This window comes from Pleurodeles waltl, chromosome 9 (genome assembly GCF_031143425.1).
Source record: "Pleurodeles waltl isolate 20211129_DDA chromosome 9, aPleWal1.hap1.20221129, whole genome shotgun sequence".
In the NCBI taxonomy this organism is placed as follows: Eukaryota; Metazoa; Chordata; class Amphibia; order Caudata; family Salamandridae; genus Pleurodeles; species Pleurodeles waltl.
The window spans coordinates 715,849,786-715,877,422 of record NC_090448.1 but is presented as its reverse complement, the minus strand read 5'-3'; the positions used below and the strand labels follow the sequence as shown (position 1 = coordinate 715,877,422).

Below are 27,637 nucleotides of genomic sequence, written 5' to 3'. Positions count from 1 at the left end.
TGCAGTCCCAACACTCTCCTCCCCCACTCCAACAATCCCACCCCCGAAAAACCCACCCCTTTGATGACTACAAATTACAAAATCACAACCAGGGGCACAGGCTTGATATCGACCGGGCATTTTCTCCACTTCCAAAGGAGATCAGTAAAATGGGTTTGGCTTTGTGGTCACGAATTGCCTTACAATTCATCTTTGTGCAGCAGTCACACACCGCAGACGGGTTTGTGGCTGAGACACCAAATGAAGACACTGTGGCTGTCTGTCACGGACATTTATCGATGACAGTCTTGACACCGTTTCAATCCTGTTGATTTGTTTAGGAGGGGGTCGGGGGGGGGGGGGGGGTCCGCGCACTGAAGAAATTCTCAGGGCAAACTTTTGTCAGACTGGCAGCTTGAAGAGCTCCAGCTCCAAATCGGAAGGTGCAGAAAGAAAGGAACTGATCTCAGTGTGCAAAGGTGGAGCAGATACAGGGCACTCACATACAGCGAAGACAGCTACAACATCAACTACCGATACAGAAGGGAATTGCTTTGAAACTTCTAAGATTCAGTCTGGCACCTGGGGAAATTCAAAAGGTGAGAAATCTACAGTTTCGAAGACACTATCGGACAGGTGGATGATACAGACAGCCTGATACATATACACCACCCCAACTCCTGGGAGCCCTAATGGAAACATACATTCAAGGTAGCCAGCCATTTAGCCCACAGAAACACAGAAAAGTGCAGCAGGGGCATCGTGGAACCTACCCCTCCCTCCCCCCCCCCCCCCCCCCCCCCCCATTCGCTTAGGGATCAGGTTTGATACTGAATTAGGCCGTGTCAGCTGCAGACCGAGTACTTATGTGAAGTCTGACGTATTTTATCCAAAAAAATTAACTCGACATGTATTACCCTGTATTATGGGTTCTTTGAACTCCTAGCCACTGAGGGGGAAATCAGAATACAAAATTGGGGGCCACTTCAGCTAAGTAAACTGAGGACAAGTGAATTTCCACTTTCAGTTCCTGCTGTCTTTACTGTGAAAGTAACTCAGATTACAGCTACTAAAAGTCTTGTAATTTTCATTATCGAAAACTATTATCAGCCCATCTGGGAAAAGAAAAATAGAATGAGTTTTTTTTTTTTTTTAAATAAACTTGCAGCTAAAGATTGGCAGTGGACGAAGTGTCTTACTTCGTGAGCTGGTACCAGCATTCTAACTGGCTAACCTCAACTCCGTAGCACATTAATTTTTATCGATTCACATTTTACACATCAGTTCGCTCGACCTGGATTTTCCTTTTTAATTCCATTGGCCCCAATCAGCATACATACCTCAAAGAAACGTGATGCAGTTGTGCACTCAATTGGCAAATAACTGACCTGAAGGCGCAATACGACGAGTGCTTGTGACAAACTTCTCTAGAGTCTCTTCAATATCCGACATAGCAAGATGGACTCCGACAGGGTTCAGACCACGGTGGTTCTGGAGACAGAACGACGACCAGACTGAAGCCAGCCAAAAGCACTCACTTTGTGGATGAACTCGACAAAAGGCAACACTAAGAAAATTCACTACTAATAAAAAATTTTAAAAAAATAAAAAACATTCACTACAAGAAGCACACGTTTCTTACAACATGCTTGCTGTCCGAATAGTAAAAACATCTGCAACTAGATGGTTAGGGTGTACTTGAGAGAATATCACCATACATAACCAGGGAATCCCTTTGAGAGAGAAAAAAAAAAAAAAACACAAAACCTGCAATAAAAAACAAATTAAGCAATGTATGCAAGTCTCACTGAAAGTGTAAGAACACTTCATCAAGCGAGAATGTAAACATAATCCAAAGAAATACCAGTAATTCGAATCTAAGGGAAGGAGAGTCCAGTCTTTGTTAGAATACCAATACTGTTTATTTGCAGGCAATACAAAAAAAACGCAATACATATTTAATGACAAAATAACAGTGAATATTTTGCAGGAAAATCAGTTGCATTGTTGCAATAGCTGGAATATAGTGAGAACTGCCAAATCGTTTGGGATATCCATTTGAGGGCAGTCCTGTTCTCGCATTAGCGTTTTCTACTCAATGCAATACAATATTATGACGAAATTAAAGGAAGACACTTCACATTTCCCAAGATTAACATTTTTATTTAAGTTATCCAAACACGGGATAACCAAAGCGATGGCTGCTTCCCTTAATCCAACACAATTTGCAAAAAATAAATACGGCAATAGCACTACAGTTTAGTGCTCCAACAGAAAGTGAAATAAAGCCACTAGATGCTAGGAGCACAAGTGTTGGTGCAGACAGACGTAAAGTGAGCTCACTACGACGCATTACATAAAATATCGTCCAGATTTTTGGAGCAAATACAGCAGTCTGTGGTAGCATGGCCAAAATCACTAAGAAAAAAAGCTGGGTAAAAAGTTGGCATTGCCATTCCGTTCCAACACATTATAATAACCTGCAAATTAACATTAGTCTTAGAAGACGTCATTGTGTTTCATAAAGCCCATTTGTGACAAGCCCTTGCGCCTAAAATGAGCTAAAAAGAGTCAAATAATTCTCTGCAAGAGATGAACATGGTAGAAAACGATCATGCTAATAAAATAAGATTTTTAAACCACGCATTCCACAGACCTAGCGCATAGGGGTTGCCGTGGGTTTGTGTAGTCAATTGTTACCGATCATATGAAAGACTGTCCAACCCACGACACCCCTACAGACGGCGCTGGTAATTAGACTGCATCTGTGCAGCACGCAGATAATCGCCATATGCAGCCGCATAATTTGAATATTCGGACTGTAGTTCTGCAGGACGGCGATATTCCAACGACGGCGAACGGCGGAATGCAACCTGCGATTCTGCTAAACGGCGATATTCAGATTCAGTATAACGGCGATCAGAACCAAACCTGGTCAAGACAAAATGAATATTATATAAATGGCGGGAAAAAAAAGACCAGGTAACAATTTTAGTTTCACCTTTTGCAAATCAGAAGCTTGGTCCAGGGTATGAGCCATCAAGCTCAATAGTATTCTATACTACTTTGTAGGAAATTAGGCGGCAAACGTTTCTGGGTTTTGGTCAAATGTATTTGCAGCTTCTTCTCCATATGAAGAAGTCAATTATTTAAGGAATAACCGCATTACGCCTAATGCAGGACGACCGCCGTAGTTTTAGGCTGTCGGTTTATAAATGCAATAATAATCGGGAGAGCTGAAAGTGTTCTTGCCCTGGGCAGGCTATAGGGATTGTGTCTAAGTACACTGGATGTCCCTTTGGAGCTAAATAGGATGAAGTCAATCAAGGGACTATGAACAAGAGTGGCCGGCAGAAACAATCCAAATTTAAGACATGAAACAAATAGGCAACTTCATATGGATAGTTTGGTGGATGGTTTGTGTAAACAAAGCTAAACACTGGTCAACAGATTGTCAAGATTTACACCGTAGTGCCAATACTTTAAAGGAGAAAACATTTTAAAATTTTGGATCAGTAATGTTTCAAAGCTCCTGCACATCTCGACTTCAGATGAATTTGTGATTTTGCACACGAAGCAACCCATGTCCGACAATAGGACTGAACTGACGTGTTTAACCAAATGAGAGCCCTGATTGTGGCTGGAGAAGGGTGGTGCAGAGGATGGTTTGGGAGGAGGTGGGTTACTTTTCTGCCAAAGGTAAGAACACTTATTAAGATGCCCACTGGACAGCCAAAAATTGTACTGTGGGACATTTTGAAAACGTTTAGGATTGCACCGCTGGGCTTTAAGCAAGGATTAGGGAATATATGAGCCGACGGCAATTTAGCTCCCGAGTCAGGTCATTTAACGACCAGGAGCTGCCTCAGTTTTAACGAAAAGTTAAGCCAGTCGAGCTTTGCCACACCAGAAGCAGGCAACATTAAGCAGGTACATGTTTTTAAAGCATGCAACAAAAGCTTTGGAAAAAAAAATAATAATCTGCGAATGAAGGCACATTATGCAATGACTTTCCCTTACACATTCAAGTTAAGATATTACTGGTGTTCTTTTCAAGGTAAAAAATATATATATATATATATATGCATAAAGGCAAAATTGCTGGCTCAGTTAAAATATCCCCTCAGAAAAAGCATCTGCAAGCAACCACCGGGACTTCAGGAAGAGCAGATTATTAATTTATTTTAAATAACTAATGTATTATTTGTTTTAGATGTGAGGAAGGAAAGATGGCTCGGGAGTGGTCAGGTGGAGGCCGAATCAGTCATCTGTCATGAAAACATTGACAAGTGCAAGACAGGGATATGCTACCAAGGCTGGCACTCGTCCCACCTGTGAGAACACAAGGGGCGTGAAACATCCTGCTCGAAACTGCTCTCATGCTTGTCCGCCAGAAGCAGCATCCTAAGTAGTTACTTTTAAAAGTTTGCAGGTAATCTGCTTTGTTGGTTAAAGTAAACAAGTCTCAACTATCCTTGTTACTTGGGTGCATTGTTTGGTGAACAAAGCACTCTAGTTTTATAAAAATAAATGCAAAAGCTATACTTATTCGATGTGCATCTGCATGGGACTCCAAGCATTAAATTAGGCAGTGAAAGCAAAATCATTGTTCTGTGGGTAGATTTGCTTTGAAGTAAAGCGAATAATGTAGTCAGCAACATACTAGTTTTAGGTTCAAGGAGAAGTGGAAGAGCCCCCACTGCCTAGGTTTTCACAAACCCTGCAATGCCTTGACATCCAAAGAGTGGTGTGTCGAAAACTATAAGCAAGGGACTAGTTAAATGCCTCAAGTTGAGACCATGCAACAAAATCAAGGCAAAAGGGATATTGGAAGAAGGAAAAAAAAAAGACCGTGAAAGAGTGTAGGTTTCCTGTACACCACTGCCCCCAATCCTGTGTTGAGCCTTCGTACCCCTCATGAACCACTGTAATGATAATCCCCACCATTATAAAGCTAACATAAACCACACTGAACAGATCAGTCCAGTATACCTAATCTACAGAGTCGTTTGCAGGAAAGTTACATACCTCTTCATTAGCTCTGGAGACTTTCTGTAGGCATCAAGCGCAGAAGCTCGAGGAGGAGAGAGGCGTGTGCGCTCATATCCTGAAGTGTCTGTAGGTGAATGCTGCGACAGTGCAGAATATGCGGCTGACTGCTGTGCAAGAGCTGCAAGTTGGCTTGCGCTATCGTAGGCTCCGAGAGGATTGGCAGCTTGTCTGTATGATGCAGCCAGCGCAGCTGAAGCTTGTGAAGAATAGGGCGAGGCCAAACCAGCTGCCTGGGAAGAATACTGAGCAGATCCCCCAGTACCAGCTTGAGCTCCATACGCAACAGTCAATGAAGATGCTTGGTCTCCATAAGCAGAAGCCAATGCAGCTGATGTCTGGTTTCCATAGGCAGATGCCAGTGAGGAAGCAGCTTGGTTACCATAGGTACTCCCTAGAGATGAGGTAGAAGTTCCATAAGTAGAGGCTTGTGCTCCATAGGCTGCTGCAAGAGCAGCAGAGGCTTGAGCACCATAAGCAGACGCCAGTGCAGCAGAGGCCTGCGCTCCATATGCAGATGCCAGCTGCGAGCTATATGCTCCAGACTGAGCTCTGTACTGGGCAGCTAGCGCAGACGTCGGCATTGAATAACCAGTCACCAAAGGTGGTGATCGACGCATCGGGCTTCTATCTCTTCCATAATACATTGACTGTAGCCTTTGTCTATTTTCATAAGCATCATACCTACTTGCCTCAAGATAAGCACGCTGATCATATGGAGACGTCATAGCATACTGCGAATAAATACCGTCTAAAGATCTTCGTTGATCAAAATCTTCACTTCGTGTTTGGGAGGCTTCCCTGTTATTTCGTCGACTTTTATCAGATTGTCCATTCGGTCCAGAACCTTTCTTCTGAACTTTAGTCGAGAGTTCAACATTAATTCTTTTCCCCTTCAGGTCCTTCCCATTCAGGTGTTCAATTGCATCTTTCGCCTCCGCTTCTCTCTCCATATGAACGAAAGCGTAGTCTGATAAAGCAGTAGACAAAGTGTTACCATTCAGTCACCAAAATGCAAACATTTCACCACAAGTTCTAACAGTTACAGGGCCTTGGACAGACCCGCTCCATATCCCTAGATGTTAAATACCCAATCAACTATGACGATGGTTACAATATGAAAGTTACTGCACGTAATTTACATCCAAATTAAAAAGTCGACTAAACTCACTGGACTAAAGATACGAAAAATATCCAAAGGGCTACGGCAAACAATGAACCAACTGCAACTCTAAACATAACCGTTTAAGTACATGGCCCAAAACAACCCCACACTAGAAGCTTAGCGATTAGAATAGGTGAAAATTAGTATAGGAAACGAAATTAGTAAACAAGTATTAAAAAGATAGGGAGTCACAAATTAAAACTGTTGAACGGCCAACACTTGCAAGTTAGAGTACATTACAGATTTACTAGAATGTGTAAGTAAACTACAGAAAGGTAATATTTGGTACCTATGAAGTAAAGTTTTACTTCAGATCAACTAAATGTAGTGAAATGAGAGCCTAGCCTTTTATTTGTGAAACCCCTACATATACTGCATACTTGCAGCACCATGAAGTTCCATGATAAGCATGAAGTATAGCAAGCTTAAAAATACTTATGCAGGAGTATCAAAATCATTAGCTTCTCTGAACACTTGCCTCAAAAGCAGAGTGAGCATAATTAACATGACACTATTTCCACTTAAATCTAAAAGCAGCAAAATATAGTTTACAAAATGTGTAAAAAAAGTTATGCAATGGAAATGTAATGCGAGGTCACGATGGTACAAAAACACCTAGATACGTAGGTTTTTAACGGAGGTGATGAGCCTACACTTAAGCAGGACATGAAAAGGGAACACACTCGACAATAGCTCAAATTCAGATAGTGTTGGTGAAGGAGCCCTTTCGACCGAATACCAGCAACTAGAACATCAGTAGCTCCTGGGAATGTTTATTCCCAGCCTGTTTTTCCTGCCTTCAGATAGAAGCATTGGCATAGCCAATCGATATCAGCAACGGGAGGGCTTAATTAGGGCAAGCAGCACTCTATAATTGACACTACTTGAGTTTGTACACGTCGAGTTTGTTAGGTAGCAAAAATTGTTCCCTGTATAAAGCACTGCACATTGGTGTCAATTCATTTGCGAAAAGCACCTTTATAGTCCAACTAATGTGTAATTATAGAATACTATAATGCCTACTTTGAAGTGGATGACTTTAAAGCCCAGGACTGAAGCACTGCAGCTTTGGTGAAGTATAGTCCACAGGCAACTTCAAACAAGTATACCCTCGCCAAATGGAGGCAGACTTCAAGGCCTCTTCAGGGTGGCACGCAGGGCTCCTCTTTGGAGCACAGGTACCGTGACCAAAGCACTCGGGGCTGCTCATTGCACATCGAGCATGTCTTACTGCAAACCACAGGTGACTTACAGCAGTGGGAGTGAATCATATTTCCAAAGGATGCCAATACTGAATTTTTGAATACAGGTTATCTGTATATGTTCCATGTTAATACTGGAAGCATAAGCAGAAAAGTCATGTTGTAACCTATCCCTCACATACAAAAGACACTATGGCAAACCAGTGGTAAATTACTTCTGCGTGTAACTGCACTTACAGTGCACAGTCAGTTCAATTTCAACAGATAAAATTACTGACTTCATGAAATGTCAGTCGATAATATAAGCAACACATGCCCCCTTACCCAGGGGGTGTTAACAGAGCTTGGGGAAAGAGCTGAAAAAAAACTGAACTGTTTGAAATATTTTGTACCACTGTCCAAGAATGTAAAATAAACAAACTTGGGAACAAGTTCGCATACTTGAACTTACAATCCAGTGCCTTCAAAGAGGAACAAAGCAAGGTTGGGATTTTGTTTTAGTCCTGATAAGTTTGGTTTCTTTTCAGAAATTCCCTGTTACTGAAGACAAGGAGGTACCAGCACTACAGTGAAGAATACTCTGCAAGGATCCCACCCACAAAGGAGGTGCTGAGGCACAGCGTCAAAGCACGGTGCCACCATGCAGCAGTCCAGGATGAGCTACAGCGGAGGCGCAGTGCAGTGACAATGGGAGGGGGCAGTGTTGGAGGTTTCATGCTGTGTCTGGCACAGGAGAAATGGTGGCAGTAGCCCTTGTGGGTGTGGCCATGGGGCAAACAGGAGCAAGGCAGCAGCACAGGATTTAAAAAAATAAAAATAAAATAAACATAATGAAATCAGTGCTCATTAAAACAGCGCTGTTAACGCGGGGCAGGACCGTGATCCACCAAAAAAAAAAAAAAAATGGGTAATGCGTATGTCTAAAGTACTTACTCTCGGGTAGGTCTAAACACCAGAAGAGACATGACATACGCATGCCCTTGACAAATGGGGAGGATGAATAATTGAGCGACCATGGTGCCAGCAAGTGTGAAGCCTATGGGCAGGCTGTAAGACCATGAAGTAGATACAGCATGCCTCAGTTCAAGAGTGCACGCAAGCCACCTAGAGCGGAGACCTAAAAAGCGATCCAAGTTAAGTCTCTGAACCTAGCAGATCATAAAATAAGGGCATTCTTGCACCCTCAACGTTCATTTTAAACAAGCAATGGTAATGCCAAATTACTTTTTTTGTCGGGAGTATGCGTTATTCAGTGTGTGTTGCCAACAGCTATCCTCAAAGAAGATCTTGCAACAAAGTATCTTGGGCAGCAAATACATGGAAGCTGAGAGTAGGGCCCTACGCCAAGTCTGCATTAGATTAATTAGCAGCATATTCACAAAACTATTATAAAATCGAATCAGAAGGTAATGTTTGCATTTTAAGTGGCATTCTTAAAAGGGATATACAGCAAAATATTGCATGCTTAACACTTTTTACAAAGAGTGTTTTTGTTGCACTTAAACCTCTGAGCGCATTCGATAAAACAAAGCCATAAATCCAACACTTTATTACGGCTAAATGGGAAAGAAAAAAAAACGCATGTGTGATCAGTGAATAACAGACAAACATAGGTTTAAAAGCTGCACACCTGCGGGAAAAACTAAAATCAGCAAATAAAGTATCATCTTGTTGGCTAAGCAAATACATCAAAGAATACACATTGGTTCTCAGTTACAAATCACACATGCAGTAAGACCAAGGGACTAAATGATTCCCTCTCGCCCTAGGGACCATAATCACCCAGGAAATGCCCTAGACTCGCATGTCAGCCCATCCAAGGAATAGCAACACATGAAAAAACAAAAACAAATGGCTAAATGCGGCTGATTTACATACCAGTCGCTTTCTGTACTGCTTACTGTATTGTTTTGAAGAATCACTTCTAGGTAGTCTAGTGGCTAAATATGCCTGTAGCATCACCAAGATCAAAATTAGCTTCTTTGAAAACAACCAATGCTTTACAAGTAAAGAGTGGTAGGAGGGAAAGGACAGACGATTGAACACTACCAGTAAATCATCTACGTAGCACCCACTTTCAGGAGCATTACACTTATGCCAAGACGTCATGGCTCCAGAAGAAAAAAAAAAGCTTGTTCACCAAATTAGGTAGCAGAGGTGATACGGTCCATGAAGCACTACGAACAAATAGCCAAAAAACTGCAATGATATTTAATGGTTCCATTTATTACCGAGGCATGGCTATGTTAAAATATTAAAAACTATACTAGAGGAACAGATCGACCGCTGCCTCAAAGACAAGAACGTTTTTCACCACTTCACAAGGAACATGAATGTCTCTAAAGCCAAGCACGTAACCTTTAATCGTCAATCTTTACTGACATAAATGAGGTTAGAAGTGGATAGATTTTATTTGAAAAAAACGATAGATAAGAAAAACTTCTGATTTATCAGGGCACAGGGGGATGGATAGCCACAGTATAAAAAGTACCCGAGCACACCAAAGGTCGAGGACAATAGGCATACCAGAAAAGAGCCAAGGTGGAAAATCATGTCGGGAGATCTACACAAAGCACGTTGGTCCAACACGTGTTATCCACATTAAAAATAATGACAGGATGGTATACGACACCAGATAGGCTTCAGGTATTCCCGGGAAGGCACAACGCAACGCATGTTGGAGGGGGAAAGGGCGGGGGACAGCTACCCCATTACACATCATGTAGCACCTCAAGTCAAATCATTATTGGAAAAAGGAGTTGAACACGATTAGAGAGATAGCGGGTTATCCCATACATGCAGAACCAGATGGGACACTTAAGTACAAGACCTGAAGACTGGGAGAAATTGGATAAAGGCCACTGGAAATATTACCAACTCTTACTGATAGCTTACTTCACTTTAGCCAGATGTTGGAAACATACTGCAAACCCCACATGGTACACCTGGGCCTAGCTGTCTGAGACTATAGCAATGGAAAGAGTTATGACACGCCAATATGATGAAGACGCTTTTGCTAAACCCTTGCAACTCCTGCTGGACCATACAGGCAAGGCATGACATCCTCAGAGGCTGAAGGCAGGCAGGAAAATGTAATGGTACATTATTTGTGATGAATGCTAAACAATATGTGGAAGAAAAAAAAAAAAAAAGATTCTGCTGTTACTATCAGGAGCACATTTTGATTCATGAAGTGACAAAACCGAAGGGCCGCTCTATGGAGCGCCCCAAAATTAACTCTGCATGACTGTCAAGAATGAAGACAATGTATGCTCCCTTAGCTAATAAATATTTGCAACTAGACAAAGGAATGTAGTTCAATTAAATGAACTGCATTCCGTTAGCAAACACCTTTATCGGCACTCAAGCAAGAGGGAAGGGAAAAATGCTCACATAGTTTAATCAAGAATTGTTATACTTATAATAATGTTCCTTCTTTCTTGTCCCATTAGGCAGACTGGTTCCAATCCAGCAAGCCTGGGAAGGGTATGAATAACTCCTACCCCGACTCATTAGGTACTGCTAGAAGCTCGTTACCACTATATTGCAAGTACCCTGGAGCATAGGAATGATAAAACTAGACTATTTCTCATGTGTTCTACCGCATACAAAAATGTTTTAAAAAAAAAAGCCTACCTTTACTAGAGTTGTGATCTTAAATGTAACTCTGGCCCATAAAAGAAGCCATAACGGGTTCAGGTATACTTTGTCTAATGACTTCGGCAGGTGTCGTGATTTACTACTGAGAACGAGAATATGTATGAAGTATCTAATCAGTGTCGGATTGTTATTCACAAATTCAATATTATTGCTCATACTGCTATTGAAAACTTGAATAGCATAGTATAGCGAAACTGAAAATTTCAAATACATTTTTAACACTTGAGCGTCAGGTGCGAGAGCCACCAGTTCGACCGGTACCATGACAAAGAAGCCCATGAAGACAGCTAAGGCATAAAGTAACAAACAGCTTTAATGTTCATGACACTTTGTACATGCTTTACACGAGTCTCCTTTGCTAGACACTCAATGCCTCAAGAGCTGCATGCACCTATTCCAGACGTTTATGTAAAGCATTTTTCCGACACTTAAACCTACCAGATTTCCATTTGCTAACGACAAACTGTAAATAGTCCAGACCTGGCACAACGACAGGAAACTGGACAGATTCAACGCCCACATTCAGGTCACTCGGATTCACCAGTGACAATGGGCTCACCCCAAGAACATATCGCCGAGAAAAGATAGATGACTTACTACAAGGTCCAGCTCATTAGGAAATTAAACCATCTCCCCCAAGAACCGAACTTCCAGAATTAGTTTAAACTGCTTTTCATTCTATCTGAATAGGAAAAAGGAAATAGGAAAAGGGACCCCGGACAACACATTGACCCCACTTAACTGCACAGAACCACATCACCCTGCACATGACTGATGCACCATTTACAGAACCATCATACAAACACCCCCTGCTTACCTCGCTGACCAGATCAACCGCTACAGCTACCAGACTGGAGATGAAACAAGCATTTGCAAAGCAATGGGACTCGCATTTGCTTGAGTTAGAGCTATTGACCTTGTAAATACATAACTGGACTTTTCCTTGTCAGATAAACTGGTCAACCCTGCCTCATAATCTGGCCTTTTCCTACCACAATCCCAGTGGCAAAAAATAAAAAAAATTAAGAAAAAATATTCCCATTTATCATCCTAATTTAAATCTGCCAAGCTATTTCCAATAGAATACCACTTTCACGACCCCACCATCAGAGTTGCTTGCTGGCTAACACAATTTCCTCCCCAAAATGTATTTTTCCTGTTCTTGCCAAAAAGTGGCACCACCCTCCCTCTGACACAAACCGGAAAAAAACTCCACAGGATTATTTTTTTTGGTTTTCAGAAACAAAGGTTTCCACGGGTGTTTGTTTCTGAAAATCAAAAAAATGTAAACGCACATTCACTGCCCGTTAACGCTTTTGCACCAGACACCAGTTTCACTCATGTGGATTGGCAAAGTGCTTCCAGTGGACACATGGGTCACACACAGCACAAGCCAGTTTATGTCAGAGAGGAGGCAGGGTCTTTTGAAGTAAGTGTGTGTGTGGGGGGGGGGGGGGGGGAGGCATGGCCAGAAGAGTAGGCAGGGGTTCGAGTGCGTCAGTCCCTGGACATAGCAGTAGACAGACGGAAATGCGTATGTGCCTGTCACGGAAGAAAAACCCACCTCGCCATGGTTAGGGAGGTTATAAAAATGGGTAAGTGAACTTAAACTCTACGGATCCTCCATAAATGTATTAGAAACCTACTTTGTGTAGAGGTTTCCAGCTCACCCTGTGCTCACTGGAGATATTGGCAGTTCACGGGTGTCCTTATGAAAACCGACCCTATCATGTGGCAAATGGAGGAACTGTGTTGGCAGGCCTGTTGCCAATGAGTTTCAGTAGGCACAGGAATAGTGTTATTATAATGTAAAGTGGAAACCAGAGCTAACTTAAGAAAGGCGATTAATGAATATGGGTAAAGAAAAAAAAAAAAAGGACGGCAAAAGCAGCCAAATAAATGCATGGCTAATTTCCTTTATCCCAAGAGCAGATATAGCTATGGTTGTTTCTGATATAGTTTTAAACTTGGCTGTTACGTTAAACATAGCTGAGCGATTAAGATGAAGGCAGTATGTCTGACACTTCCATTTACATAAATACAGGAGCTCTACATACCTCAGTATTCTTGGATATCTTCAAGAGGGTAAATCTGTTTGGAGAGTTGATATTTGGACGTTTATTGCAAGTTTTTTTTTTCACGTCTACTCCATCTCTAATAGGTTCTGGTGCTATCATGGGACAGTGTTTCGGTTTTTCACTGTGTCACCACTGGAAAATGAACACAGATTCCGAGGCCTGTCAAAACCACAGTATTTTTCTTGCAAATGCATTGGAATTCAGGGTTTTACATGGGCGATTTTAATGCAAATCCCTCTCTGAAGACGTCTGATGTAATTGATTCCAGTGTCCCTACACTTGACATTTGTATCATTTTTAGGTTGTAAAACGGACTGTTTAGTAGCATGAAGTAACACTTTCAGCTGCAATTGAGGAATTTCAGACCCTTTATTTCGAGCATATCGGTTGAATTGCAAACCCGTAAACTTAAACTACTCTTAACCAGTGCCCAAACACGACGACAAGGCAGCAAAGAAAGCTGACATGACGTCCCATGATCATGTCTCAACAGCAACATTATTCATGATACTTGTTTCACATGATTTGAAAAGAGTAAAAGATTTTTAATAATTTATGCCACTGGTTGCAATAAACGAGGTGACGCAACAGTGGTTAAAATGATTTAATTAGTACACAAATTACCTAAATTTATCTGTAAATAAACTGTGGAATGTCACTGAATGCTCTGACGTAGATATGAAGATATAGTACTAATTAAAAAAATGCAGAGGGTGAAAAGGAGTACAGAAAAGCAATATAAACAACATCGCAGTGATGGGATTCTCTAACAGCTCAAAGCCAAAAGCAGACTTTTGGGGGGGGTGGGGGGGGTGAAGAGGGGGAACTACAGTAAAATAATTGGTAACTGCAACTTACTTTAAACTGGACCTATTTCTGTGGATGTGCTACATACCCGAATAGCAGAGCTTATTTAGACGTATGACCAGCATGACAGACAGCTGATGCAGAATGGCACACCAGCAAGGTGTTTGGCGCAACAACTGGAGCCTGGCGACTTTGTAACCGAGGACCTGGGTTTGAGTCGCGGCAGCAGCTCAAAATCACTTAATCTCCCTGTGGCTCCAAAAAATTAATAAATCCTTGTGTAATGTAGCTGGTACTCATGTAAAACCTCCAATACCTTCGCAAATTTAAAACAATTAACTATACAAGTAAGTAAACCATCGACCGTCCATCCTTGCTGTCAGCACAGGGATCACATGCACACTCGGTAAATAAAATCCAAACCGAGGAAGGAACAGAGATAGGCAGATGAGAGAGGGCACCAAGAACCCCCAAAGGTCTAATGTGACCAAGATAACAGCCTGACTTACAGCATAACTCAAACAAATGCTCAGGAAATAAAAAAGGGACGCTTTACTGGACACAAGCAGGAAACTAAGTGTTAAAAAAAAGTCTCCTACAGCCCAGATAAACAGGACAGAGTAATTATACAGTAGTTGGTCCCTCCTACCACACAGGAGAGACAAGAGGCATGACTGACCACTAGCAAGGAAGGATTTTTAAATTACACTTAAATGAAATAGCTGGAAGCCCACAGACAGACAAAGTACACAAGAGGTTGTATGCTTACGCTCAATCTAAAAACTGAAAGGCTTATCTATGCACTCAGGTTTTGGACTGGCATCCACACAGCCATAAGGCCACCCCTACTTTTCTTCAATTTAGAAAACTGCTGAAGTCACTGCTTTAAAGACTACATCACAACATGGTAAATGTGAATCTCTTTGCATCACCCTTCACCTACATTCACTCTCCAGATCCATCTGACTTGGAAACTGTGCAATGTCTTAACACCATTCTAAAGTCTCACTATAAAATTCGTACCAAAAAAAGTCTAACAGGTTTAACCAATTCATCATTTGTAACGAGACTTGCCATGAACCGCATGTCCACTCACTGAGGTAGTGGTGGAGCCTGGGGGCAAGTTCTACACACTTAACCCTGATTCTTTACCCGCAAAATCGACAGTAATAAAGTTCAAACAAAAGCCTAAAGAAATAACACTATATAAACAAGTATTTGCAATGCAACGTGTCTCACATTTGCTCGAGTTAGAGCTATTGGCGGTGTAGATGCCTAACTGGACTTTTCTTGCCATATAAACCGAAAATTAAGAGTAAAACAGTTGACAGAAGCAAGCAGATTCAAAGCACCACTGCCATGAGCTCAAGAGTTATTAGCTGCTTGCCTGGATATCTAGAAAGGATCTCGACAAGGATGTAATAAGGTAAACCGAGACCGGAGGAGGGGGCATTGCATGCAGTAACAGGATGAAGCTGGAAGTAGTGTAATGGCCAACAGAAATGTTCATGAAGTTCACAGTTAATACGCCAGGGGAGGGAACTCAGCACACAAAGGAGGGACATTTCACAAAATGCACCAATAAAAATGAAGCATTTTAAGACAAGCCCAACAAAGAATGAATAGCGAGAGTGGGCGTGGTTAAAAGCCCACACAGACAACAAACAGGCTCTAGAGCACATACGCACTCTACCCTAAAAAGTCAAACATTTTCAGTGTTTCTAAAGGGATTCCGTTTCTGTTAAATTCTGTGGTACGAACAACCTACAGTGATGCTTTTTATGAAAGCAGTTGGGGAAGTTATGCGTGCCCTTCAAGTGCAAAAGATTTTAAGTGGCTGGCTTTTAATAGGTCAAATGTCAGTGTCAGCACAACACGGGGTGCACTAAAGGTACGTTCTACCGCTCAGTATGACATCGTAAGCATGCTTTAAACCAATAAATGGAGTAGGGCAAACTTCGAAACAGGCATTCCATCCCCTAAAACGTAATGAGTGCTAGATGCCTTCTAGAGTTAAGTGTTATTTTAGATGACACAAGATCTTTCAGTGAGACCCCAACCTGTGTCCAACTGCAATGTTATTGTATGTAGTAAGGCTAACGGAAACTGGAGCGGCAGAGTCAACTGCATTTTAGTTTGGAGCGGTATGCGAACTTACATTAGGTGTCCAATGGAGAATCTTGCTGTCACTAGTAATGGGACGTGTGGCGCTCGAGAGAATCTAACAATATGAAGTTATTGCGCAAGTAATTCTTGAACGTCACATTATATACAACCTCGGCATTCTTCTCCAAATTACAATGTAATTCTAGGAAAGTAAGATTTGCCTTATTATTAAACGCTGCTAAGTTTTACCGCATTAGCAGTTTTACACTCAAATACAGCAACTGAATGGTAACAAGTTTAGTTCTGTGAAGGGCCTGCCATTACACGGCACACGCGCTGCAGTGAATTTCTAGTAACATTCGATCCGTTTGAGCCAATTCTTATGGCAAAATTATGCAGCAGATGAGTAATGTGCAATAATTCACGAATAAGCAGAAAACGCAGCGGCAGCAAAAATCGCACAATTCCCAGTGCACTGGTAATAACTCCATCGCGATATATTTTGGCAGAACGTATTAATTGCTATTTTATATAGGAACAAAAACACATTTTGGCAAAGGCTAATAGAGCCATGTACAATTACTCGACTTCAAGGTAACGTAGTTCAAAAATTCAAAACTGTCAGATTGTACTACTCTGATTTTTGCACCTAATTAATCAATGGAGAGCAGCAATGCTTTGAATGTAGGCATTAAATAATTGTATTTCAAAGTTAAGAGGGGTAACAAGCCCTCTTTTTTTTAAAGGCATACAACCCACATGGAGCAGAGAACTGGTACCGAAAATTACAGAAAATGTGGACAGACAAATAACCTATTAAAAAGCTCAAGATCACAACTTCCAGCCAATGGAAAAAATTACTAGCCCCGCCACGTGGCCCAAAGAGACTAACGCAAACAAAAGAAGTAGGAAACGTAGGGGTAAACATGGTTTAAGAACTATACATGATGACGTTTGTCAACAAGATTCCAGAGCTAGCTTGCACACCGATAAAATCTTCAAGCTACACTAACTTGTAATCTTCAGGAACTGTGCCATCCGCCTCTACCCACTAATCACATAAATACAACTAATCAAAATGCTAACGTAAGGCTCCTCAGCCTTCGTTATAGAAGCAAATTCATGTTTCAGCCCTGCAATCACTCAACTGGCTACCTACTGCTAGATGATTAATGTTGAAGGTACACTGCATTACCCACAGAGCCCCCCAAAGAGAATACAACCTTATGTTAGAAGCCGACATAACAGCACCTTCAAGAACAATCTACAGTTTATAGCCCACAGACACGTAACACAAGAACAACTACGTCGTATACTTAAGCTAAGATGGGTTGAACTGTAACTAGTCTTGGTGTTCTAAAGTTAAGTCACTTCAATTTAAATCTAACCTTCTGTCCACACTAATATTGCACCTCAAATTTCAAGGATAACAGTAACATTCCAACAGATCTCCTTAGAATATCTCTAGCCATGCCTGCTCAAGGCCACAAACTTTAGAACAAAACATCTGGAATTGGACGTACCAGAACAATAACAGGAAAAGTTGACTGGGCAAAAGAAATACCAGAAAGGGGCCAGCAGAGCTGCTCAGAGACGTTGAACAACTGTAAACCATCAACTGTTCTGTTTCACCTGCCACACTGCTAAGTGGGGCGTCCTTTCATACAATAACCGCAACTTTGTGTTCATCATGCACAGCTCGGAAACACTTCCCATAGAGGATCAACAAAAAACACCTTTAAAACTACAGTGTAACATGTTAGCCATATAGGCAAGCGCTGTGTATATGTTTCGATACAGCTAAAGCAATAAATAGGAACACTGCCAACCTTGCAGAGGATGGGAACTAAGTGAACAGTTGTACTTTCGGTGGGTAGTTTCCTTACGCACAAGGCGCTACTGAATGCGTTTTCTGCCTAAAGATTAAAGCTGGAGTTACACTTAAATATGGAGTAGGGTGCCCTATTACCAAAAGGTAATGTGAATCGTGCCCAAAAAGTTAGTCAACTCACAATGTTAAACCTCACATGAACTGAGGCTGAAGTCTGGACAATACGGCCTAACTGATGGCCTACAGATATGCTGCCTATCGAGAGAAGGGATTTAAACAAGGCCTGGTAGAAGCCACGGAATCTAGATAGGATAGTACTAATAAAACAAGGCTGTAGGTCTAAAATATTGTGGAGTCTTCCTACGGCAGTCAAGTTTGGCACATGGAGCGTGGCATAATTAGACGGGGTACGTACTTTTGATTTAACGACATTAACGTACGGCACTTAAGTCACCAGAGCAAATACTGCAGCCCCCTCCCCCCGAAAGAATCCCAGGAAGAGATTAAAAAATGCGACTTACGTGCTAGGAACTGCCAGAACGCTAGCTGTATTTTAATGCACAAAGACAGTAGGCTCCCTAGCATCATGGAGGATGAAATTCAACAATGCCCACTACTAGTAGCGACGTGCTTCGAACAAAACGAACATTCATCTTCTGGGAACAGAAGAAAATTTTAAAACCCCTACATGACAAAAACAATCTTTATTATAAAGAAAATATAAGAACCAAAAAAGGCAGTTTCGAAAGATCTGACAAAAGGCCTGTTAAGGGTAGTAAGGCCATTATTCTAGAGACTACGTGAGAAATGTACACCTGAGTCCGAAACTAGGCAGGGAAATGATCGAAATACTTGCTTAAGTAACAATTTAGTAATGTGGCAGGAATAGCCCGTGAATGCAAATGTGTGTCGGTAGGTGTTCGAGTTAATGGGTCTGATCTGTGGGACTCAGAGGGAATTTTGAATAGTTTACTCTAGGACCTGCGATTAGAGAGACAAGGAGGTGCTGTGGTTAAAAAGCGGTAGGAAGGCCAAGACACCTTTACCTTTCACAATATCGCATTCCACCACCCTGCCGTAGGCCTCGAAAAGGCTGCGCAGCTCTGTGGCAGTGCACGAGGCGCTGACGTTGCCTACGAACACCTTCCAGGTGTTGAGAGGCCGCGGCTTGCTCAGCTCCACCACCATCTTTCGGCCATTCAGCTCGCGGCCGTTGAGTGCCGCTATAGCGGCTAGGGCCCGGTCCTCTTCGCGCATGTGAACAAAGGCGAACTGCTTCATGACGGCACAGCTTACCACCGTGCCGTGGTGCTCGAAGAGCGCGCTCAGCTCTTCCTGCGTCGTTCGCTCGTCCACGTTGCCCACGAAGATCTTCATCTTGATGCGTTTAAAGAATGTGTGAAGGGAACAAGAGACAAAGACGCAAAATATTTCTTTCTACGACGGTGACGGCGCCCACCCAAAACCCTTAAGACGCCCCAAAAGTACAAAATGAATGCGATGCTCTAATTACCACCCCGCCACCCTTTATGGTCTTAATCGTCTCAGAAGTACGGCGTCGGCGCTTGAACGGCGACAAGATGATAATGGCGCAGCGGCGGCGACAACTATGGCGCGGACGGCGGAGACTGACCGCCGCTCTCCCCCTCCCTGCTCAGTCTGTTCGTCCGAGTCCCCCGCAACAAGAACTGCTCAGCTGCCTTGCTTCCTCAGTGCCGTTCCATAAAATGGCGTCAAACTGCTAGGTTGTCACCGGAAAAGGGAAGAAAGAATGACAAGGCCGAGGTTCGCCAATAGACATCCGTAATATTGGTTACTCGACCAATCGAAGACCCACAAACTTTCATGGGATAAGAGGGTGGGGGTGGGGGAGGAGGTAATTTAGCGGTTGTTCTAAACATGTACAGCGTGGCGGCCATATTAGAGTAACAACGATGTGTCGATGTACCATAAGCTTATCTACCAATTAATTAAATATAGCCATTTGTGTATCATATATTTATTGTAGCACACTACGAGGGCATCTGGGTAATACCCTTACCCTATACACTTTATTCTTTTTTTTTAGGAGAGTTGTCTTTTTATCCGTCACTTTCTACGTATTTTTTTGTTGCAGTCTCTAATTTTTTTAGGGACCTATCCTAAGGGACGTAGTGCATAGTATGCTATTATTAGGTATAAATTAAAACTTAAGTACTCTAAAATGGCCTCTCCATTTACAGGCGGGGTAGCCCTTCTTTTGTTGTCTGTCTTCACTGTCATGGAAGTAGCAAAGTCACTGTTGCTGTCAGTTTTAGGTCCAGCATATGTAGGGTGCGTATGCACTGGCTGTTGACGTCTAGGGGCTCGGATACCACCCCTTAATTAACACTGATTTCCCTGCCCTGCTCGTTTACTATTAGTGTCCCACATTGTCAGTCTTCTGTTTGTCCTGCCCATGGAACATTTTTTCATTACGTATCTCCGATTGGCTGGCTGACATCTAGGTTTCCCTTGGTTGCTTTTCAAAGTTCTGTTTTCAGCCCTGCCAAGTTTCCCGGGTCCATGCATCCTGTGCTGCTCCAGTCCAGGTTTTAGGGTCGAGCCTGCATAGCATGCACTTGCAGATCCGCATCGCTTGCGAGATGCTGTAGTAGTTAGAAAAGGTCTCGGAGCCCGCCCTCCTTTTAAAATCTTCTTGCTTTCATTACTGGAAGGCATGCATACGTCATGCCTTTTCCGGTGGTTAGCCCTCCTCGAGCACAGCGACCAAGTATTGAAAACATATGAGGCTCGCTGTTTTCCTTCCGGTTTGTGGACTATTTTTCTCTTTTTTTCGCAGCGCGATTTTGTTTGTTTAGCAGCACATTTGCAGTCTTTTTTTTTCTTCCAATTAATGAGGCAAGAAAAGTTGGGTTGGGAGTTTACAACTGCTAATAGCTCTGATTAAGAGAAATGAGAGACCCGTTGCATTGCAACTGCTTGTCTTCTTTGTATTCTGCTAGTAGTCTTGTTCATTCCATATTAAAACAGGACAAGTCCCAGAGCTCAAGGGGGAAAAAATGTGGACTGGAGTAGCACATCAGGCACGGACCAGGGAAACTTGGCAGCTGTAGTGTTGTGAGACTACGGCCCTCATTATGACATTGGTGGTAAATCCCACTTACTGCCACACCGACGGCCGCCAACTTACCGCCGCAGTGGTGGATATCAGTTTACCATATTATGACACATACACATCAATCTGACACAATTCAGCCACACACACAAATCTGCCAGACCAAAGGTCAGTGATAAACTGGCGGTATCTAAACCCACACCGTTACGCCAACAGAACTATGCCCACCACATTATGAGCCACGAATTACCACATCGGACATTCAACGCGGTAAACCATTGGCGGTACATACCACCGCGCTCACAATGGACATCCACATACAAAACACCACCACATTGGACAATTCAAACAACACACACCTGATACCCATACACACACCACTATAAAACACATACCCAGATTACCCACAACTCTTTACGAATACAAATCATTGCCAACAGAGAGACACCAAGACAACTGACACAACTAGAGCCACAAACTACTCACACCTATACACCACTCACGCACTCCACGAAACACACCCCAATACATTACACAACACACCCTCACCAACGCATCTCACATTACACCCATGGCACCACAAAGACACCCCCGTTTCACAGAGGAGGAGCTGAGGGTCATGGTGGAGGAAATTGTCAGGGTAGAGCCACAGCTATTTGGACAGGGTCAACGCCGTGGAATAGCACCCAAGAACTAGGGATGACTTCAGGAAGAGGTGGAACGACCTACGGGGGAAGGTACGTTCCATAGCAGAAAGACACCAGTTCGCTATCCAGAGGACTGGCGGTGGACCCCCACCTCCTCCCCCACAACTCACAGCATGGGAGGAGCAAGTCTTGGCAGTACTGCATCCTGAGAGCCTGGCCGGAGTTGGAGGAGGACTGGACTCTGGTAAGTAAACTCTCTACTATTATCACCCAGATACCTGCATGCCATCTCACCCTCACTCCCATCGCTCCACTATGTCCCACACACTCCACCCTCACATCTCACTCATCCCATTGCCAAGCTCTGCATGCTGTACCAATGCATGGACATCCTTCACAGCCCTGCATGGACACCTATCACCAAAGCATGCACACCATAGAGAACTAACAATCTAACCATACACTAACATACACAAGTGAAAGCTGGCAGGGCAAATCCAACCATAGAGGGGAAGCCATGAATGTACAACATGTCAGACACATTAACCATAACACATCATTTACATCCCCACAGGTACCCCAGCCAATGCAGCAATATCCAGTTCCCCAACAGAAGAGGCCCACAGTGATGATAGTAACTCTGGTCTTCAGGATCTGGACGACCTACCTGGCCTATCAGGGACCACTGGACAGCCAGTTACCCAAGGCTAGTCACAGACCACCACAGAGCCTTCCCCCATCAGGATCCAACACCACAGCACCCACTCAGCATACCCACACCTCTGTCCCCAGGACACGTCAACCAGCAGTGTGCCCACCTCTACAGGGACCCTAGGCCACGCCTCGCACACAAGATAATCAGGGACCTGGGGTTAGTGGTAGTGGGCACATGGTTCAGGGGACAGAGGTACAGGCCAACAGGGAAACTGGGAGGAGTGCTGTATGCCAGGGGGAGGACAGGCCCAAGGAACCAACTCTCCAGGAGGCACTCTCCGAGATCCTGGGAGCCTATCAACACTCCCAGGACACAATGGACCAGATCCTGGACAACGTGGAGAGAACAGGCAGCTGCAAGAGGGACAGTACCAGGGGATCCAAAGCAGGGGTGCTGGCTGACATGGCCAACATTATGAGGGAGGCAGTCCCACACCAGCAGGCCCCTGCCACTAGCCAGACATCTGAACAGCCTTCCACTTCCGCAGCCACTAGTGGCCACGAGACCCCGCCAAAGGGCTCACAGGCCACCAGCACCCTTCCCCCTGCAGAAGGTGAACCACCCCGCAGACGTTCCCTGCGATCCAGATAGAAGCCAGAGACACTTGCCAAAATCCCCACCAGGAAATGAGACTCTCCTGATTGTCCCTACTTGTGTCCCACTCGGTCACCCTGTCCATCTTGAACTGCCATTGCTCCCCTTTCTATGTTCCCTTGGACAATGCACCTGTGCTACAAACAGACTGGAACAATACCTTGGAGTTTCCTCCATCATCACCCCATCCCATTGCACTTGCCCCCTATATGTTAGCACTTCAATAAACACCCTTTGAAAACAATCATTTGGAGTATGTCATGTATATCAAATATGTATTATGTGAAACAGATACAAACATTGCAAATTAACTGTAAATGAGCATAGATTAATGACCTGTACTTGGCTGTTGTGATCACACCAGGAGTATATGTCAAGTCACCAACATCCGCAAAATGAATTGCCAGAGGGAACAGTAAGCTGGCATAGAAGTGGGAAATATCAGCATGCCCTGGCCACACAGTTTACAACCAAGGTCATTGAAAAGTAAAGTTACACTATCCTACCTGTGTGTCATTGGAAGTATTGTCGTATAACTGATGTTCTGTTGTCCTCATCTTCTTCCTCTGCCTCCTCATCCTAACTTTCCACAGGGTCTACTGCCGCCACACGGGCATCTCCAGTCTCCTCCTCCTGTAGAAAAGGGACATGGTGTCTGAGGGCCAGGTTGTGCAACATGCAGCATGCCAGGACTATGTGGCAGACCTTCTTGGGTGAGTGGCACAGGGATCCACCTGTTAGATAGAGGCACCAGAACCTGGCCTGGAGGAGGCCAAAGTTCCTTTCAATGATCCTTCTGGTTCGCCCATGTTCCTCATTATAATGTTCTTCTGCCCTTGTCCTGGCATTCCTCACAGGGGTCAGCAGCCATGATAGGTTCTGCGTAACCAGAGTCACCTGCAAATATTAAGGGACAACATTTAGCCACACACTATCCTATATGTCTCACACTATACCCATACACCAACATCTACTGGGTGGGAACCAGGGCTCACCTATTAGCCACACCCTGTGCCTCTGTAGTTGGCCCATCACATTTGGAACGTAGCTATTCCTTAGGACAAAGGCATCATGCACCGATCCAGGATACTTAGAATTGACGTGGGAGATGTACTGGTCTGCCAAGCACCCCATCTGACAATTCATGGAGTGGAAACTCTTACGATTCCTGAACACCTGTTCATTCTGCCGGGGGGGGACAAATGCAATATGTGTACCATCAATTGCCCCAATTATGTTGGGGATATGTCCCATTGCATAAAACTCGGCCTTCACTGTGGCCAAATCCTCAACCTGGGGGAAAACAATGCAGCTGCACATGTGTTTTATCAGGGCAGACAACACTCTTATCAGCACTATTGAAAACATTGGCTGTGACATTCCTGCTGCGAAGCCCACTGTCACTTGGAAAGAATCAGTTGCCAGGAAATGGAGTACAGATAGCACTTGCACAAGAGGGGGGATCCCAGTGGGGTAACGGATAGCATATATCAGGTCAGGCTCCAATTGGGCACACAGCTCTGTGATTGTGGCCTTGTCAAGTCTCTAGGGGAGGATAATGTGCCTGTCCTCCTATGTTGCCAAGTCCACCAGGGGTCTATACACAGGGGTATGTCTCTATCTCCATCCACAGCAGTAGGTATCTAAGATACACAAAAGTGGGGATGCTGTCACAAACTGAACATTGGAGCCACAACAGTAGTTTTCAATCTGTACACTTGTAATGGGTCAGTGTGAATTGTCCAGTATGTGTCTATTTCCCCTGTGATGCAGCATGAATCCATAGGGCTGCCCCCCCTGTAATGGCGTCTGCCTGTCCTGTGTGGAGGGACAGGTGGAAGTGAGGTAATTCCACTGACGTTGTGTGGCAGGGGGGAGGCGGTCGGGAACTGCTGTGCAACTCCTCATTGGTTAATATTGGCCCCTATGGAGTACAGTGGCCAATGGTGATCTACGCCGACGGTGACGGTATGCACGCCGCAGACATGACTGCCATTTTCTATAATATTCCTCACTTGCTACCTGACCTTCCATAGGAGAGGACCTACACTGCATGTGCTGCTGTGACTTGTATCTGGAACCTACCATGGCCCGTGTGACCGGGGAAAGGGCCCTAGCCTTCTCTTCGGAGGAGTTGGAGAGACTGGTGGATGGGGTCCAACCCCAGTACAGACTGTTGTATGGGCCTCCAGACCAACAGGTGAGTACACTGTGGACAGGATGCATGTGTCATGAATGCATGGAGTTGTGTGTGTGAAGGGCTCAATGTAAGGGGGAGGTGGATGTCTTCTTTGCAGTGTACACATTGTGTGCTGGGCTATGTGTGTGACAATGGTGATGGAAACGAGTATGGTGGGCCATATGTGTAACAGGCTGGACTGTTTGTCAAATGGTGTTTTCCTGTGTGTATTGCCTCTGCAGGTCAGCGCCTATCAAAAGAAGGGTATATAGCATGCCATCACCAAGAAGGTAGATCCTGGGGGTCTATGGCAGGCGGAGCACCCACTGTCGGAAACGGTGTGAGGACCTGAGACGCTGGGCAAGGAAGACTGCGGAGGCCCAGCTGGGGATGGCCTCCCAACGAGGAAGGGGTGCCTGTCGAACCTTGACCCCTCTGATGGCCTGCATACTGGCGGTGGCCTATCTAGAGCTAGATGGGCACTTGAGGGCATCACAGCAGCCGCAAGAGGGTGAGTACAGTTGCTATCATTACAACTTATGGCTGGTGGAGTGGTATCAGGGTGGTGAATGTGTGTCAGTGGGTGCCCCTAGGCCAGGCCTGACATAGCAGCGTAGGTCCTCTGGTGGCTAGGGTTCTGAAGGGATAATCCTGCCTACCTAACTTGTAAGCATCTACTACTGGTCAGGGCTGCATGGGTCCCAGGTGTGCTGCATTTGGCGGTGTGTGCCCCTCATGCCTTGGTGGCTAGCAATATCAGTGGTGGTGCAATGCATAGTGCGTAGGCCTGTTCCCTGTGTGTGAGGGTGCTGTGTATGCCAACGGAGGTATTGGTGCAGCCATTGACCTAGTGTATCCTTTGTCTCTCTCCCTCTTCTTTCTTGTTTTGTCATCCTGTCCTTATGTGCATTAGTATCATCTGGCGGAGGAGCAGAGGCACCGGTGATGGAGGGAGCTCCATCCCGCAGGACCCAGGAGGAAGAGTCCACCAATGTTGAGGGCACCATTGGGACAGAGATTGAGGGGAGCACTACAGCGGAGACTGGAGGGGACAATTCAGACACAGATACCTCCTCCGGTGGAAGCTCCCTGGTGGTGGCGGACACTTCTGTGACTACCCCAGCTACAGCCGCCACCCCCGTACCAGCACCACTCTCCCAGCAGCCCCTCATTAAGTTGCCCGTGCCCGCTCACCCAGGAGGGTGGGCATCTCCTTCGCCCCAGGCACCTCAGGCCCTGCCCCAGTTAGCCCTGCTGCCCTGAGTGAGGAGGCTATTGACCTCCTGAGATTCATCTCTGTAGGGCAGTCAACCATTGTGAATGCCATCCACGGGCTGGCAGCCCAGATGCAACAATCTAATGCATTCCTGGAGGGCATTCACAGTGGAATGGCGGCCCAACAGAGATTGATCCAGGCTCTGGCCTCCTCTCTGATGGCAGCCTTTGCCCCTGTTTCTACCATCCCCCATCCAACTTCCTCTTCCCAGTCCCATTCTCCTATACCCCAACCCATCCTAAGCACACAGCCAGACAAGTATGCACACAGGACAACAACCAAGACTGTCACAGGCAAACACAAGCACCACACTTCATCACACATGCACTCATGCAAACAACATACAGTAGCAGACACTACAACATTCACTGTCTCCCCCTCCTCCCTCTCCTCCACCTCCCTCCCAGTCACGTCCACACTCACACCTGCATGCACTACATCATCATCCACTACAAGCATCATCACCACACCAAGCAGAACACACACCTCACTGGCAGATACCTCCACAACATCCATGCACACGTCCCCTGTGTCCTCTCCCACTGTGTCTGTCCCTTCCTCCTAAAGTACACAAACGCAAGCGCTCAGACGCCCAACAGCCATCCACCTCACAACAGCATACAACCCATGCACTTGCACCCAAATTCAGCCAGCAGACAGACACCTCCAACAACCACTCCCTCATCCTCCACTCCCATTCCTTCTCCCTCTTCCCGCCCCAATGTCCCTAAGAAACTTTTCCTATCCACCACTGACCTCCTCCCTACCCCTCCCCCTGTTCTGCACGTATGGCCAGGCTATCACAAACCCAACCAAGCACCTCAGCCACACAGTCCACTGCCCTGGTTCCATCCGCACCTACTCATGGTGGAAAGGATTTCAGGCCACATATACTGAAGGGGAAGGAGCCTGCACCAGCTGGCAAGAAGAGCAAGGAGCATGCACCAGCAGGCAAGAAGGACCAGGAGCATGCACCAGCAGCTGTCACGGAGCCCCTACCACCAAGCATGGTTGTGCATCCATCCCAGGGTGCAGGGGATGTGCAGGAGCCTCCCACTACCAGCACCACCACAGTGCATCCATCCGAGGGTGCTGGGGATGTGCAGGAGCCTCCCACCAGCACCAGCACCACCACAGTGCAGCCGTCAGCGCCGGCGGACGCAATGTGATCCAGCCTCCATGGGCTGCTGTGCAGGCTGCCCCCTCCAGAACCAGTGTAGGAGACACCCACTCGAGAGACTGTGGCCTTGCA

The 27,637-nt window shown here is 44.8% G+C and overlaps 1 protein-coding gene across 1 annotated transcript; it reads right to left on the bottom strand.

Moving 5' to 3' along the window:
- Positions 1–1,878: 1,878 nt before the first annotated feature.
- On the bottom strand, positions 1,879–19,706 carry LOC138259877 (RNA-binding protein 14-like). The gene is made up of 3 exons (XM_069207831.1): positions 18,924–19,706; positions 5,008–5,998; positions 1,879–2,910 (listed from the first exon to the last, which is right to left on the bottom strand). Exons 1-3 carry the CDS (start codon positions 19,252–19,254, stop codon positions 2,715–2,717), a joined length of 1,518 nt encoding a protein of 505 aa, XP_069063932.1. The 5' UTR covers positions 19,255–19,706; the 3' UTR covers positions 1,879–2,714.
- Positions 19,707–27,637: the final 7,931 nt, after the last annotated feature.

Bases quoted from the DNA above. Each gene is read 5' to 3' on its own strand.
- LOC138259877 (XM_069207831.1), bottom strand. From the start codon at position 19,254: ATGAAGATCTTCGTGGGCAACGTGGACGAGCGAACGACGCAGGAAGAG. The intron at 5,999-18,923 runs GTAAAGGTGTCT...CTGCTTTATCAG, and splicing joins GGAATGCGATATTGTGAAAG to ACTACGCTTTCGTTCATATG. The intron at 2,911-5,007 runs GTATGTAACTTT...TGTCTTGACCAG, and splicing joins TCTCCAGAGCTAATGAAGAG to GTTTGGTTCTGATCGCCGTT.